Source organism: Pelodiscus sinensis, chromosome 1 (assembly GCF_049634645.1).
Source record: "Pelodiscus sinensis isolate JC-2024 chromosome 1, ASM4963464v1, whole genome shotgun sequence".
NCBI lineage: Eukaryota > Metazoa > Chordata > Testudines > Trionychidae > Pelodiscus > Pelodiscus sinensis.
In genome coordinates this window covers 178,939,583-178,957,383 of record NC_134711.1, presented here as the reverse complement: position 1 = coordinate 178,957,383, position 17,801 = coordinate 178,939,583, and the positions used below count along the sequence as shown (strand labels likewise).

Sequence of the window (17,801 nt, the reverse complement as noted above, 5' to 3'; positions counted from 1 at the left end):
AGTTTCTATTGACAAAGAGCGTCTAGACTACATCCAGTTCTGTTGACAAAGCAAGTTGCTTTGTCGACATGAGAGTGTAGATGCAAAGGACGGTGTAGATGCAATAACACCTTCTGTCAACAGAACTCTGTCGACAAAAGGCGTTATTCCTCGTAGAATGAGGTTTACAGCCGTCGACAAAACTGCTGAGTTCTGTCTACGTTACGTCGACAGAACTCAGTGGCAGTGTAGACGCAGGTATAGTTTTGTCAACAAAAGTCCACTTTTGTTGACATAACTCTGTAGTCTAGGCACACCCCAAAAGAGCTGGGAAGGAGAGAGGAGTAGGAAGTGCAGGGTTCCAGTGCTTTAGTGCACAAGAGGCGTGGGGGAAGGAGGAGCAGAGAGGGGTTGCGTGGGCCACAAGTGGAACCCCAGTGAGCTATGGACCACAGATTACCAACCACTGGCAATCATGTGGGCCACTGAAATGAAGGAGTGCCACTCATACGTGGCACTTGCTAATCTTGGTTGCCCATAGCTGGGCTAAATCATCTCACTCTAAGTGGCCATTGTGTATTAGTGAGATTCTGCTACATACATGTTTCAGTGCAAAATGTTATTTCCACAATTTCAGAAACAAATGTCAGGTCTAATCATTAACATAATAAGAGACTGGAGATATGAAAAATTAAATGTATGGTACAAAACTATAGGGTATTCAGTAAAATATATTCTTATTAGATGTATGGTATAATTTGCTGCGTATTTACCCACTTTTAATCTGAAGATTTCTTTTCTACTGTTACAGCTTTTCATATTTACGTTTAGTGTGCCCGTGGGCAAACCAGTTTAGTTTCTGATTCATTTTGCTTTTTTGTTACCTTCAGAACCATGCTGCCAATAGAACTGTGTCAAGTTTCTGAAACTTTAAGGGAAAGTTTTGGGTATTATTTTTGTTTTACATAACTCATTAAAACTTTTTGCAGACATTGAAACTAAATTTTCCTACCTGCTACATTAATTTGCAAAAAAACCACCCTGAAAACTGCTTTAGTAAAGAAAATGAACAACTTGCTTTGAAACACGCCTACTTATCAGATTACTTACAAAAGTTTCAATACATTCTATGTTTTATCAGTACATTCCCCCCATTTGTACTGAAGCTGTTTGTTTTTATTTCTAGGGTGGATACATATTTTGGCTTTTGCTCCTGGGTTCAAATACAATAAAACAATAATAGTTTTGTTCATCTGGTGCCAGATCCAAAGCTCTACTGAAATCAGTAGAGCTCCACAAGAGTTCAGGAGTTCACTCACGAAGAGCTATTTATTTATTTAAATATTTTTACCCCGCCTTACTATTTAAAATATTCAAGGCGGCTCCCAAGAACAAACAAAAAAAATACAAATATATATAAAAATTTAAAATATGAGACCTCAGAGGGATCATGATCATTTACAGGATCATGAGGTAAAGGACTGCAGAACTTGACTCAGTATTGGGAAAAGATTATATTTTCACTGTTTTATCGACCACAGGAATAGACACTTATTGCATCAGCGTAACAGGGTATTTACATCAGTTAGACACATTTGCACAAAGAAGTCAACTTACATTAGCCTAATATTACAACACAAACTGGGCCTAAGCTACCACAGTGATGGGCAGAGTATGGCACTCTAATCATGCAGATGAACAGACTGGCTTTACAGAGAAGGGTTTGTTATTGTTAATTATTACTGCATTAGTGCAGCAATTCTCAAACTGCAGTCTGCGGACCCTAGTGGTCTGTAGCTGCTTTGCAGATGGACCTTGGCTCAAAGCTCAGCCATCTGCATAGGGGAGTCCATGCTGGTGCTCCAGCCTTGCCCCTATCCACCTCTGAGAGGTTAGAGCAGGGGTGCGGAACCTTTTTTGGGTTGGGAGCTGCTGACCCACAGAAAAATCAGTCACGGACTGGGGACTGTGGGGAGGTGGCAGGGGGGTTGGAGCACCATCACAGGCTCCCCAATGCTGGGGGAGGCCCTAAGCTTTGGGGGCCAGATCAAGGCAACCCGTCAGAGGTCTTATCCAGTCCCTGAGCCTTAGGGTCCCCACTCCTGGGTTAGAGTACCAGCTCTGGCTTCCTACTGGAGGGAGGAGAAAGCCCTAAGATCCAGCTCTAAGGTAGAGGGGGTGCAAGTGGCTCCAGGGAAAGCAGCAGGGAAAGCCTCCAGGCAGCACATCCATGCGCTGCTGCTGCTCCCTTTCCCCCCAGATGGGGGAAGAGCAGCGCATGGATGTGCTGCCTGGAGGCTTGTCCCGCTGCTCCCATTGGCCGGAATAATGGGCCAAAAAGTCATTGTCCAAAAGAACTTTTGTGCTTGTTCTTGATAAATCCATGCATAAACCACCCAAGTTAACTTCCTTTTTTGACTGGGGTTACAAAGCCCAGTGGAAAGGGGGAAGCTGTAGAACCAATATAGTTTGACTTTAGTAAGGCTTTTTACACAGTCCCAAATGAGCCTGTCAATAGCCAATTAGGGAAATGCAATCTAGATTAAATTATTATAAAGTGGATGTACAAGAGGATGAAATTTTATATTTTTAAGAGTGGCTATCAATGGTTTGCTGTCAAATTAGGAAGACATATCTAGTTAAGTGTCACAGGGGTCTTTTGGGATTGAGTACTATGCACTGTTTTCACTAATGAATTTAGATCACGGGTGGCCAACCTAAACCTGAGGAGGAGTCAGAATTACCAATGCACATTGCCAAAGAGACATATATGTCACTAGCCCTAATCATCTCCCTCCCCCCCCACACACACCACTCTCAGCACATCCTGCCCACTGGCAGCCCCACCTATCAGTACCTCCTCCTCCTCCCGCCCACTATGATCAGCTCGCTCTCAGTGGGAGACACTGGAGAGGGGGAAGCATGGGTGTGACAGGCTCAGTGGAGAGGGTAGGAAGTGGCAGGATCCTAGGGGGAAAAGGGTGGAAAGGGGCAGTGCCTAGGGCAGAGCTGGGGATTGAACAGTGAGCACCCTTTGGCCCAGTGGAAAGTTGGCACCTGTAGCTCCAGCCCTGGATTTGGTACCTATGTAAGGAGCCTTCTGAAAAGCTGCACGTGGCTCTAGAGCCACAGGTTAGCCACCCCTGACTTAGATAACAGAGCACACTTATAAAAATGTGCAGAGGATACCATGCTGGGAGGCACTGTAAGCACTCTGGAGGACAGATTAGAATTCAAAATAACTACAGCAAACTACAGAACTGGTCTGAAATCAATAAAATGAAATTCACTAAAGACAAGTACAAAATATTAAGGAAGGAGGAAAAAAGCAAATGGAGAAATACAAAATGGAAATAAGTGGATATGCAGCAGTAATTCTGACAGGGCTATCAACAAATAGTTGACTAGATGATTTGTTCATCTAGCTGACAACTCCCATTTCCTCCTGCCTATGCTGCCTCTGTATCAGAGGCAACAATGGGGGTGGGGAAACAGGAGCTGGTCCTGGGGGAGCCAGCTAAAAAGCCAGTTCTTTCGAGCACCAGCTCTGCAGCTCTGCCTGCCCCTCACTCTGTGGCCTCTAATAGAGGCAGCAGCACAGGGGTGAAGAGGAGGCAGGGGAGGCTGCTGCTCTCGCCTGGCATCCCATGTTGCTGCCTCTGATACAGAAGTAGCAGCATGGAATGGTAGGTGGCTCTCTGGGAGTGGGGTCAGAGTGCACTGGCTGCCAGCTCTGCCCCTGGAGACTACAGAATAGTCGACTACCCACTAAGAATTCATGCACTTAGTCGACTATTCAATTAACCGTTATTTAACATCCCTAACTTCTGAAAAGAACCCAGGAGTTAAGGTTAATCCACAAACAGAATGGTTTAATGAGGCGATACAATTGTAAAGAAGGCTAATATTCTGGGGTACATATAAGACACGGGAAATGCCTCACCCAGCACTGGCAATTGCTGGAGTACTGTGTTTAATTCTGGACATCAAAATTTAGGAAAAGATAGATACATTGGAAAAAGTCCAGCTGAGGGCAAGAAAATCAGTAAAAGGTGTGGGGGGGGGGGGGGGAAGGAAGTCACAATAATGTGATAGTCTTGAGAAAAGACTTGGGAGGGACCTGATAGTCTTCAAATATGATAAGGGCTGTTAGAGAACAGTGATTGTTCTCCATCTTCATTAAAAGTATAAGTAGAAATTGGTTTAATCTGCAGCAAAGGAGAGTTAGGTTAGACAATAGGAACAACTTGCAAACAGTAAAGGTGATTAAACTCTAGAATAGGTGATAGTGGGTTATGCCCAGGAAAGCTCATGGTACCATCTACATTTTTTGTTAGTCTCTAAGGTGCTGCAAGACTCTCTGTCGTTTTTTAAGTTTTACCAGATCTCAGGGGAAGTTTAAAGCAACAGGTTGGTAAGAAAGGAGCCCATTAAGTCCAGCCACCTTCCAGAAGAGTCAGCGGCGCCCCAAACGGGCCCTACCAGCAGCATTCCGGCTAGCGTAGCTCATACACCGCCACCACAAACGCTGAAGCCCCGCTCACCTTTTCCAAATCCCGCCTCACTTTGCACGGGATGCGGCTCGTGTCGGGGCCCGCTCCAGCCCGCAACGAGAAAGCCCCTCCCCGCCCTTCTCCGAGCAGTGCCACTGCCAGGGTCCCCGCACAACCGGGGGGGGGGGGGGGGGTCGGAGCCAGCCTTGGCTAACTCGGCCGCGGGGCTGTGCGGGACGAGCGACCCGGGGCAGGCGGGCGAACAAAGGGCGCCGCGAGCAGCGGGGCTGGGGCTGCGCCCGCATCCGCACCCTGCCCTGCAGCCGGGCCCGGCAGCGAGGGGGGAGAGGCGCCACTTACAGCACAGAGCCCCCAGGGTGCCGAGGAGAAGCGGCAGGAGGCGACGGCTCGCCATCTTCCAGCGCCAGCTGCTTGCTTCCCGCCAGGCGGCTGCAGCAGCAACCAGGGCGCCTCAGCCTGCGGGCTTCCCGCAGGGGCTCTCCGGCTCCGTCCGGCGGGGGGAGTTGCGGGAAGGCGACTCCGCAGCCGCCCAGGCTCGGTGTGAAGGTTTCAGCCGGGTCCTAGCACTGCCCGGTGCCCTGGGGGCAAGTCGGTCCCAAGCGCGGAAAGGGCTGGGGTCACTCCCCGCTCTCTGTTGGGCAATGTTGCTCTCCGCACAGGCTCCCCGCGGCCGAGGCGGGAGAGGTGTAACACGGCCACAGAGCCCGGGGAGGAAAAGGGAGTAGGGAGGGGGACTTTGAAATGAAGAGTTATTTCCATCTGTAACGGGAATCCCATCCACCCTGGCTGCAGTAGCTCAGCCAAACCAGCCCCGGTTTTTGCGTGCTGCTCTGAACATTCATGTTAATCTTTTCATCAATTCCTCGTCATTTTGGCATACACAGGGCAAACGTAACCTTTGTTGTGTACTCACTCTGTGGTATCATCCTAGCTTCCTACGCAGTTACCCCACGCCCGGGAACAATAGCTGGCACAGAGTGTAGTCTGAGCAGAGAAATAAAATATCTCTGATTCTATGCGAGGGTAGAATTGTATTTGTTTATATTCCACTACCACTCTCCTAAGAGAGAAACAGGGTTTTTACTCCAAGGATTATGGAGGGATTGATTTTTGTCGTCTCGTCACTGGCAAAGCTACCGATGTCCTCTGATACAGGATTGGAGTAATACAACAGACGAATAGTTATCAAATTTAAGGCAGCGAACCTGATTTTCCTCCACTGCCTTGCACCATGTGAAGTCAATCTGTGTATACATTGTAACCAGAGTAGAATTGTTGCCTTTTCTGCCAACTTTACACTCACTTTGCAAAGCATGTAAATGACTCCACAACACTTTTTAGATAGTAAAGATATTCCTAAATAAAACACATACCTACTAAGTAACTACTAGTGTACAGTGTCTTTACAAATAGTTATATATCAATAGAACTGCCAGTGATTCCTAAGGTGCTCTCCTCAAGCAAATCCACTACTAATTTGTTAAAATAATTATAAATCCAATTTAAATATACAGCAGCTTAGTTTGTATGCCTAGTGACACCTGTTACTTTTTATATTTTTAAGTTATATTGCGCACTTCAGGCAAAAAATATGCAGAGAAAAGCAAATGAGAAGGATTCAGAAAGGATTCCACATACAGTCCTTTTGTCCTGTCAAAAATCTTGGATTGTATTTTTCATGATCTGTTCTGGCTGCATTTCATTTGTATGCATGTGATAATTTTTTTGAAACTGACAGAAATTATTGAATAAATTTAATAACCCTGATTCCAAATGGTGAAAACAAATCCCACAGAGGGAAAGTCCATTATTCTCAAACTAACTACTGGTCAGCAGTATCACAGATTTATAACTTTTCTTTCAAAGAGCTTACTTCTTCATATACATGCACCAGTACAGAGAACTGAGTAAAAAAGACAAACGTTTATACTCCTAGTTTTAGGAATCTCATGTAAAGCTATCATTCCCCATAGTAAGTAACAGCTGGTAAACAACAGAGGGATGTAAAGCATGCATTAAACAAACATTGAATAATCTACCAAAAGCACTTTTAATATATTTTTTCTTCACAATAGCTGAACATCTCCATCATTGCTGCACTGGTTTTGAAAATGTCTTTCCATTTTTGTAACAGTGAACTCTAGGACATTGGAGACTGAGCTTTCTCACATGCTTACTTCAGCATTTTGCTTGATTTGCAGGTCAGTGATTTTATCACTGGCTATAACGTTCCATTATAATTTGTTTTCTTCTAATTTTTAATTGCACTGTTAAAAATCCAGACATAGTAATACTGGCATTAGCTGCCTGAGCATTTACTCTTATCTTCTTTCCATCATCAATGAAACACCATCAAACATTTACTGGAGCTTTCACTTTTGCTCAGCAAATCTCCATGCTTATTGTTTTTACTACTGATTTGAACAAGTTCAAGGAGATGCTTCTGAGCCAGACTGTGACTTTAATATACGTAGATTTATTTGGCTTGGATTAGAACATGATTCTAAGGATTGATTGGGTCAGCATGGAAATTAATGATTTAGGGTGATATAAAGGAAGATAATGGGAAGAAATTCAGAAGGAAAATTTTACCCTGAATTTCAGAAATCTTCCCAATGATGAGATAGATCTTTGAGACCATGGGTGGGCAATAATTTTTGAGCGAAGACCACACAGGGTGAAAGCCCTTTAAATAGAAGCAGTTGAAAGGGCTCCGGCTCACAGGCAACACACTAGAGGGCCTGGAACAGCCACGTGGGCCAGATGAAAGCCCTATGCAGGCCAGATCTGGCCTGCTGGGTGGCTTTTGCCACCCCTGTTTTAGAATGTAGTTTTATTTTCAAAGGCTACGTCTATACTACACACCACTAGCAGCATCATGTATGGTATATATATGTAGCTGCACAATGCAGTGAAAAGTAGGCCATCCATTTAGTGGTGTGTAGCTGTGGGGAGCTACTGGAGCTTTTCCCCACTGCATGCCTCTTGCCAGAACGTTTCCCCAGTGTCCAATCTTTCATTGTGGCAGGGGCAGGCTCTAGAAGCAGGGATGCAGCTGTGAGATACTACACTGATAAACACAGCAGGATAGATGAGAAGGCACTGCTTGGACAGGTAGAGTAGGGTATAATTGGTTACATATCCACAGGGATCTGCAATGTCTGTACTCACCTAAGCAGTGTCTCTCAAGCTACATCACTATTTATCACATGCTAGAGAAAGCATTTAGTGTATATATGTAGAGCCAAATGGAATGCACAATGCAGATATACCCTAAGAAAGTCTCCTTCCCCACCCAATTGGCATCCTTCAGTCTATTTATTATGTCTCAGCTCTGCTTCTCTGGCTGGCTAGGTGCAGAGCATGACTAATTGGGTACATTTACTAGCTTTGACTGTAGTGGGGGGTAAGCCCTATCAAGAGACAAATTGACAATTTGGGTGATGCAGGAACAGTGATTGGAGAAGGGGATTAAGGAGTTACACATTGGGGTAATTGGTATTGTCATCGGGCAATGGGGTGACCTGAAGAGTACTTATCTAATGTGTCTATCAAATGTAGTAGACCTCCAATACTAATTGCCAGAAACAAACTCAGATCTAGAGTCTAGTTCTGATATAATTTACACAAGTTTTACACCAGTGTAACTCCACTGACTTCAGTAGAATTACTCCTGATTTACATGTGTGAGAGATCAGAATTCCCTTTTTTCTTTCCTTTGTGTTGGCTTGCTTTTTCAGGGAAATAAGGCAAGTGCTCTATAATGGATCTGAATATGTTTTTCAGATTGACCTAGCTATGTTGTTCAGGGCTGTGAAAAATTTTATGCAATTAGAAACACTATCCCAGAGGACACCACTGCCAATATGATAGCAGACCTATGTAACTTTGTCCTCACCCACAATTATTTCCAGTTTAAGAACAACTTATACCTCCAGATCAGCGGCACAGCCATGGGTACACGCATGGCCCCACAGTATGCTAATATCTTTATGGCTGACATAGAACAACGTTTCCTCAACTCCTGTCCCCTTTTAACCCTTCTCTACTTACACTACATCGATGACATCTTTATGATCTGGACACATGGCCAAGAAACACTGGAGACATTCCACAGAGATTTTAACCACCTATACCCCACCATCAATCTCAGCCTGGACCATTCTACACAAGAGATCCATTTCCTGGACATGACAGTACAAATCAGCAATGGAAAATTAGACACCACTCTACAGAAAACCCACTGACTCATACAGTTACTTACACGCTTCCAGCTCCCATCCAGAACACACCATACGATCCATCATCTATAGCCAAGCCCTTCAATACAAACGCATCTGCTCTAATCCCACTGACAGAGACCAGAAACTTCAGGATCTCTACCAAGCATTTATAAACCTCAACTACCCACCCAGAGAAATAAAAAAGCAAATTGAAAGAGCCAGACGAATACCAACTACTTCAAGACAGACCCAAGAAAACCAACAATAGAACACCACTTGTCATCACCTACAGCCCCCAACTTAAACCTGTCCAACACATTATCAATAAACTACAGCCTATACTGGAACAGGATACTAAACTCCGAGAGGCTCTGGGAGACAGACCCATAGTCTCCTATAAACAACCACCTAACCTTAAGATGATTCTTACCAACAACTACAGGACATACCACACTAATACCAACCCTGGTACCTTTCCTTGCAACAATCCCCGTTGCCAGCTTTGTCCACATATTCACTCTGCTGATACCATTATCGGACCCAGCCAAGTGAGTTATAAGATCAAGAATACATATTCCTGCGCATCCAGAAATATAATTTATGCAATCATGTGCCAAAAGTGTCCGTCTGCTATGTACATTGGACAAACGTCTCAGATACTTCGCCAAAGGATCAATGCCCACAAAACAGATATCAGACAGGATCACAAAGAAAAAATAGTTTCTTGTCATTTCAACCAGAAAGGACATTGTCTCAACAACTTGATTACCTGCATCCTGCTTCAAAGACCTTTTAAGACTTCACTTGAAAGAGAATCCTCTGAACATATCATTCATGCTTAAATTCCACACTTTACACTCAAATTTGAATAAAGACGCTAATTATCATACCCATTACAAAGATAGCTTCCCCAATTATCACCTCTAATATCATTAGCTCACAGACATTTACCTCCCCTTCCCCCCCCCATACCCCTTCTGTTCTGAAATTTGATTTGTCCTTTTCATATGTGTTCATTTTTTTAAATTGTATCCTTTGGTATATATGGTTGTGACAATTTTCTTCCACTATTTGATCTGAGGAAGTGGGTCTGGCCCACGAAAGCTCATCATCTAATAAACCATCTTGTTAGTCTTTAAAGTGCTACACAGTCCTGTTTTTTGCCTGAGCATCATAGTGAGGTTGACCTAATCCCAATGTAGAAGTCTTCAGTTGACCTAACTACTGATGGATTAACTACATTGACAGAAAACCTCTTCCATCAATGTAGGAAGTGTCTATGCTACAGCACTATAGTGGCACGGCTGCAGCTCTGTATCTGTGCTGCTATAGTGCAGACGTATGCTCACTATAAGGCAAAGATGGCAGATGGAAACAGAACAATCAATGGCAAAGTACAAAGAAAACTTGAAATGTTACTGACTGAGCATGATAGCTTATTACACCAGCAGAATAACTGTTGTCAAGTTTTTTAGTAGGCATCTGGCAGAGAAGAAAGTTTTGAAGGTGGATAATGTAACATTGCTGCCCTTTAAAACCAAAAGCACACAACAATAAGGCTATGTCTACACTCGTGGCTTCTTGCGCAAGTACGGCCGTTCTTGCGCAAGAATCTGCAGAGCGTCCACACTGCCCGCCCGCTCTTGCGCAAGGAAATTTACAGTACGGCGTGGTAAGAGAGGGCTCCTTGCACAAGAGTTACACTCTCTTTTATCAGGGGTAAGCCCTCTTGCGCAGGAGCTCTTGCCCAAGAGGGCAGTGTCGACACCCGGCAGGGATTTCTTGCGCAAGAAAGCCCTATGGTTAAAATGGCCATCAGAGCCTTTTTTGCGCAAGAGAATGTCCACACTGCCATGGGAGCTCTTGCACAAAAGCACAGCTCGCATATGGCAGTGTGGACGTTTTCTTGCTCAAGATTTCTTGCACAAGAACCCTTGTGCAAGATGTTCTTGTGCAAGAAGCTGCCAGTGTAGACATAGCCTAATGGTTCTCTGAGAAATACTCCGATACCATGTGATAAGGATATTAAAATGTGATTATCTGACTAATCGTACAGTCGATACAATTAGACTACAGGCAGTCCCCGAGTTACACGGATCCGACTTATGTCGGATCCGCAGTTACGAACGGGGCTTTTCTCGCCCCGGAGGACTGGAGCGGCGGGACGCCCAGATGCGCTGCAGTCCCGCTGCCCCCGTCCTCCGGGGCGAGAAAAGCTGCTCCACGTCTCCCTGGTCTTCTGTGGGGGGGAGCCCCCCCCAGCAGACCAGGGAGACGCGGAGCAAAGCCTTGGAGCACGCCCGCAGCGGGACAGCCCGGGCGCGCCTGGGCTGTCCCGCTGCGGGCGTGCTCCAAGGCTTTGCTCCCCGTCTCCTTGCAGACCAGAGAGACCGGGAGCAAAGCCGCGGAGCACGCCTGCAGTGGGACAGCCTGGGTGCGCCTGGGCTGTCCCACTGTGGATGTGCTCCAAGGCTTTGCTCCCCGTCTCCCTGGTCAGCAGACCATGGAGACGGAGCAAAGCCTCGGAGCACGCCCGCAGCGGGACAGCCCGGGCGCGCCTGGGCTGTCCCACTGTGGATGTGCTCCAAGGCTTTGCTCCCCGTCTCCCTGCAGACCAGGGAGACGCAGAGCAAAGCCGCGGAGCACGCCCGCAGCGGGACAGCCCGGGCGTGCCTGGGCTGTCCCGCTGCGGGCGTGCTCCGTGGCTTTGCTCCCCGTCTCCCTGGTCAGCAGACCATGGAGACGGAGCAAAGCCGTGGAGGACGCGGGCGTTCCCGCCACCCGTGTCTCCCTGGTCTGCTGGGGGGGGGGGGGGGGTGCAGCTAGTGCCCCCCTCCCTCCCTCTCCCCCAGCAGACCAGGCTTTTCTTGCCTACGCCTGGGGTAGAGCAGCTGGGGCGCTGCCGGGTTGGTCCCGTAGCGCCGCTCCTCGGCGCTACTGTACCAACCCGGCAGCACCCCAGCTGCTCTGCCCCAGGCGTCCTGATTCAGCCGCTGCTGGTCAGTTTCAGCAGTGGCTGAATCAGGACGCCTGGGGCAGAGCAGCTGGGGTGCTGCTGGGTTGCTCCAGTAGCGCTGAGGAGCGGCGCTACTGGAGCAACCCAGCAGCACCCCAGCTGCTCTGCCCCAGGCGTCCCCAAGTCAGCCGCTGCCCCGGGCTTCCTAGAGTCAGCCGCTGATCAGTTTCAGCAGCAGCTGACTTGGGGACGCCTGGGTTTCTTAAGTTGAATCCGTATGTAAGTCAGAACTGGCGTCCAGATTCAGCCGCTGTTGAAACTGATCAGTTTCAGCAGCGGCTGACGCCAGTTCCGACTTACATACAAATTCAACTTAAGAACAAACCTACAGTCCCTATCTTGTACGTAACCCGGGGACTGCCTGTATAAGATTAGTCGATAAGCGCCTCTGCAGAGCTACAGCAAAGATAGCTCCAGGAGCCAACTCAAACCAGGACTAAGCTGTCCTGGCTCGTGCTAACTCCAGAGCCACCTGCGCTGTGGCTCTGCGTTCTAAATAAGCCACTGGGCTCTTACCACATTTAAAATGCAGAGGTGCAGCAATCAGCGATCAATCCTGGCCACTGAGAACAGGGGTTGCTGCCTGCAGGGATCTCTGCACACAGGGGCTGCTTCTCAGCAGCATCCCCTATCCTTCCCACTGCCTCTGAGAGAGTTCCCCCCTATCAGAGGCAGCAGGCAGCACCCTTGAGATGGCGCTGGGGGAACTAGCTTTTAAGCCAGCTCCTCCCAGCACCAGCTTCTGTCCCTGCCTTGCTGCCTCCATAGAGACAGCAAGAAGGGGGATGCTGCAGAGAGCATGGGGCAAGTGGGGACTGCTTGAGTCCCCGCTCACCCAGTGTTCCCTGAGGCACTTCTGTTTTTGAAATGTAAAAGAGCCTCACAGGGCTCTTGTATATTTCAAAAGCAGAAGTGCCCACAGTGGAAACCATATTTTCATATTGGACAGACCATACACCATTGCCACAAATGGCATCCAATCCATGTGGTTGGGAAAATTGGTAACCGTACTACACCACCAAACCTTGCTTTGCTTCCAGAATGTATAACAATGTTATATGTAAAAAAAAAAGTTTTTGTTTATAAGGAGGAAGATTGCACACAGCGACGTATTGTGTGGAATGGGTGAGCAATGCAAAAGTATGAGAACCACTGGTCTTGAGAATATGTTCATCATTAGAGCTGGTGGGCTTGGAGCCATCAAGATATAGTATTGATAAGGTCAAGTGCCTGTGATGTAGTAGGGTCTTGTTGGGGCTAGTAGTGCTTTAGGTAAAGGGGTGCCAAGGACAACATCCCACCTTATGAACACTACAAAAGAAAATCACATTTTTTCTGAATTTCAAGTGGGCATTTGGAGACTTCAGCCTTGTAATAATTTTTGGCTTTTTTTCCTTCTTTTCTATTCTTACCTGATGTAGCCTGATCTAAGATTATGTTTAAATTCTAAATACCCACCTTAGGGTTGACAGGTTCTTTGTCCCAGGATCAGGCCCAATATTCAATTTTACTATAATTGGGAACCCTGATGTGCACGGTTGCAACATTCACACTACAGAAACCCTTGGATATTTACAATATTTAGTTTATTAATAAGGTTAGCACAATCACAAACACCCCAATTTCATAAGACAGGGAATGTACATCCATATTTCCATACCATATACTTACATCATTCCTTCTAGAACAATCTTAGGTGTTAGCCCATCATCCTTCTCATTATCTTCACCTTCCACCTCACCAGGGGCCATCCTTCTGGCCCTTCCAAGGACTACATCTTCTCCTCCCTCTCACCCCTAGGCTGGGGTTCCACTTTTATATCAAGTGACGCTGACGATAACTTGTTTGATGCATATTCAGTAGGGGATGTTTCTAATGCTGAAGTGTTCTTTTCCTATTGGTCAATATATCATTGCTCTTAACTTATTATCATATATGTCAATTTGTTGCCATGGGCCTTTGTGGTTATCTATCGCAACCTGTGTCCTGATCATTGAACTCAGCCTGAACCAATTATTTGGGACTTATATTTAATAATACATCTACTGAGTCCGAGGGTATTTTCCCTACCATTCTATGTGGGTGAAAAGTCCAGACCTAAGTTCCCCTTTTTCAGTCGTGGGAAACGATGTAGGTGAGACCATGTCTCAACCATGGAAGTCTGCTAACCTCTACTTCTGCAGATCCTGCAAACAGTCTGGTGCAGCATGGACAAAAGATAAAATATAACCCATTACTTGACCTGGACCATCATTTAAGTGCAACCCTGCCCTCTAATTGATTGTAATGCAGACACAGCACTCATTGGAAAGTGCATTCAGAGGCTGTACCATCTTGTGATACTCTAGAGCAGGAGCCACTGCACTGCAGGGGAACCCGACTCACCAGACAGCCTAGGGCTGGGCTATACTGCACCCATGCTGCTTCTACATCTAATGGCATCTGAACTGCCACACAGTCCAGTGAGGGCATGGCACCAATAGGCTTGTGGTTGGCTGTGTGGGGGAAGGCAAGCAGCAGGTACAAGCAGCAGGACCACAAATTTTGGGCTCTTGCTAGACTCTTATATACCAACATGTCTTGGCCCCAACTAGGGAAGGCCATGGACCTGAGCCCAGGTGTGTTAATGGCGAAGCCCTCCCCCAAGGAGTTGAGTGCAGCTGTGTTAGTATTAGCGGGCCTTCACAAACTTGGGGAAACATAAGGCCTAGTGTATTACATCTGAACCCAGACATCAGTCAAGCTAACACAAAAGGCCTACGGAAAAGCTGAGAGCAGCTTTTAGAAGATTTCTTGCATTACAGCTTTTAACTATTACCGAATTAATCTAAATTAACACAAACATATTATTAGATGATAGGAAAGTAACTTGATAGGCTACACTGACCATCTTCTTTCCCAAAACAAAAGCCACTCAAGCTCATCTGAAGAAGTGGGTTTTTCCCATGAAAGCTCACGATACTAAAGGTTGGACCTTACTGGTCCAGCATTGGCATTCCTGACCAGTCCTGAACAAGAGAATTTGCCGGACCAGAAATGGTCTCCTGCCACTGGCCCTAAACCCCATCACATGCTGTTGGCAGGCTGCCCCAGCAAGTACCCTGCCCCCCTCCCCCACCCCCCGCCATCCTTCCCAATCTGGCTGGGCCGCTTGCCCAGTTGCTGCTGGCTTCCTGGGCAGCACAGGCTCCAGCTGCTAGCACTGGGATCTGGCACCGTGCATCTGGGGGCACACTGGGGCTCCAGCCCTAGCTCTGTGCTCTAGCAGGCTGCAGGGCTCTGACTCCACGCTTCAGCAGGCTGCTGCTGGGCTCTCACCCTGGCCCTGCACTCTAGCAGACTGCTATGGGGCTCCAGCCCCACACTCCCATGGGCTGCGTCAGAGGTCTGGCCCTGGGCTGCTACGGGACTCAACTCTAGCACCATGCTCCTGGGGGTGCTAAGAAACTCTGGCTCCATGCCTACCTGTGCTGCCGGAGGACAGCTATCAGGTGGAACGAGGTGTACAGCTAGTTCGGATTAGGAAGCCTAATCCGAACTAGTTAGTCCGTGCCGCATGTAGCGCGCAGCACGGGGTCCGAGCTAGCCAGCATTTAAAAATGGTGCCGGCCGGCTTTATGCAAATGAAGCCCGGGAAATTCAAATCCCGGGCTTCATTTGCAACTCAGTATGACTACATTACCCCCCCCCCCTAGTTCGAACTAGGGGGGTAGTGTAGACAATACCCTAAGGTGCTAATGCCACAGTCGTTTTTAAAGTTACAGACTAACACGGCTACTCCTCTGAGACTTCTTTCCCTATGACATAGCTCCTAATATGCAGTGATTCTCATTTAATAAAAATCCGTTCAAATACAGCCAATCCTTCTCAGGGTGTTTTTTCAGTCAGAAGTCCTTTGGGTTTTGTCCCAGCTTTATTTTGGTCTAGATCAACAGGTTGATTAAAGTAACCAAGTAAGTCCTCTACATGTTGCTGAAAATGCCAGATTTGTGCAACTAAAAATAAGCCCCCACGCTAATTCTTGACTCAATTCACAGAGATCTAATGGACCCAGGCTTTTGTTCTCTAATGCTAACTATATGAAAAATTGTGGTATAGAATGTTAGAGGAGACAGTCTGATAACTGTGAGCCTGTTGTGATATCATGGATCAAAATACATTTAACTAGTGGAATCTGCAGATGCAGCCAAACATTATACTACTTTGATTGCTCCTCCAGTTCAGGGGCTGTTCAAGAGCCAGTTTAACCTATGTGAAATTTACAGCAGCTTCAGGGCTCCTTTAGGTTGTACTGGATGGTAATGTCTCCACAAAAGGTCATTCTTCCAGCTGGGAACTGTCAAAGTTCAGCAGTGGAACAACCATGTCCCCTTGGAGCTTGGACTCCAGTATGTCCTCTATGCTGCTAGCTATCAGGTAGCTTTTCATCTTCTCTGTGCTGACAAAGTGGCATAAGAAGGAGAAAAGAGGAGCCAGGATTTGGCCCCCAAGCATTCCAGAACTGTGATACACACTACATAAAAAGTTTCAAATACCCATGCAAAGCAAGATATATATATCAAGACAAGACTAAAAAAAAGAAATTTGTAATGAATAAAAGCAAAAGTGTGCTGTATTGCCCCCCAGTTCCCAGAGTTGTTTGACCCCAGGCAGGAGATGCAGTCATAGCTATCCCATCCATTGTACAGTTTGGGGTGGGTGTCCCATGATCTGTGATTTGGGGGGGCCCAGTGGCAGCCACCTCAACCGTTCTATGGGAAGGGCCTAGGAGTTACTGAGGGGCCTGGTGTGAGGCACCAGCAGGGGTGAAGCTGAGTGCAGAGGGCTGGGAGAGGGCAGTGGAATGGAACTGAGCAGGCTGCTGGGTTGGTCTCACTTCTGCCATGGTGAACACAGAGGAGGGAAGGCAGGGAACAACCCTTGTTGCTGCCCCATGCCAGGCCCTGCAGTAATCCCTGGGGGGGGGGGGGGGAATAGTTGGGGGGAGGAGGGGGAGCAAAGGGGTGGAGCAGGGCCAGGATTTGGTGAAAGAAGTGGCGCGGAGGTAGGATGAAGCCTGCAGTGGAGGTGGGTTTGCCATAGGCCTTACTTAAGGTCACTCAGGGATGGTTGCCCCAGGACCCACGCCCCACCCTAGGAATGGTCCTGGATGCCGGATAAGGCTGTAGTGTATACTGACATAATTACAGCCCCACTCTAGCCTCATTTAGCATGGACACTTTAATTGACAGGTTTTAATTTTCCCTCCCTCTGGACATCTGGTTCTGAAGAAGTAGGTTGTGCCTATGAAAGCTCATGATACTACTATTTTTTTGTTAATCTCTAAGGTGCTACAGGACCATACGTTGTTTTTAATTTTTAAATTATATACTAACACGGTTACTCCTCTGTGACATAATTACGTTGACGTAAACTTCACTGGCCCCAGAAGTCCTGGTTTCCAATCCTATATAGAATACTCTTTCACTGAATGCAGATTCATTGCAACTCTGTCAGTGTTTTCTAAATTGATTTTTAAACTGTGACTTTAGGTCTAACCATTTTTTTTTTATTCCTTATGTTTTAACTTCCATAGGAGTTCAAGTTGTCAAAATAGTTGGCGAATACTCACTGGCTCCATGTCGGTCAGACCTTTGCCAGGTTCAGATCTGGCTGCCAGGTTGTGTCATGTGCGAACACAGCAAAGCTGTAACGTGGGTAAGCAATTTCAGAAGTTGGCCTGGTTGATGAAATCATCTTCTTGACAGTGTCTAAGTATGGGCTGGACTCAACTCACCTTTCCTGGGAGGAAAATGATGGGGAAGCTTGGGGTGGAAGGAACTTTGTTACTGCCAACGTGTCCTCGGCCTCAGTCAAGCCCTGGATGTAGCAGAGAGGGGCTGGGGATCACAGACCTTACTTGGCTGCACTTCGCCTCTCTGCACTGGGAAAGGGACTGACCCGCGCACTGCAGCTAATGCAGCAGCCTGGCTCTGCAAGGGGATTCCAGGCGGCCAGGAGCCGCCTGTGTCTGTGGCCGGGCGCGCGCGGGAGCAGGGGTTGCCCGCCCCCCCCCCCCCCCCGCGGAGG

At 47.1% G+C, this 17,801-nt stretch overlaps 1 protein-coding gene across 4 annotated transcripts in view; it reads right to left on the bottom strand.

Annotated features, from left to right (window-relative positions):
* JAM2 (junctional adhesion molecule 2) overlaps positions 1-17,688 on the bottom strand; it is a 69,215-nt gene extending 51,527 nt beyond the window's left edge. Inside the window, exon 1 of one of the 4 annotated variants that reach the window (XM_075910110.1) lies at positions 17,344-17,688. Coding sequence is in view for 2 of the 4 variants with exons in the window: in XM_075910101.1 (XP_075766216.1) it covers positions 4,833-4,887 (55 nt within the window). In the remaining 2 variants the exon portion in view is untranslated. Of the gene's footprint in view, positions 1-4,523; positions 4,608-4,832; positions 5,220-17,343 lie in introns of those variants that run through there. The other 3 variants (XM_075910101.1, XM_075910091.1, XM_075910116.1) reach the window with 3 other exon arrangements.
* Between the last annotated feature and the right edge of the window lie 113 nt (positions 17,689-17,801).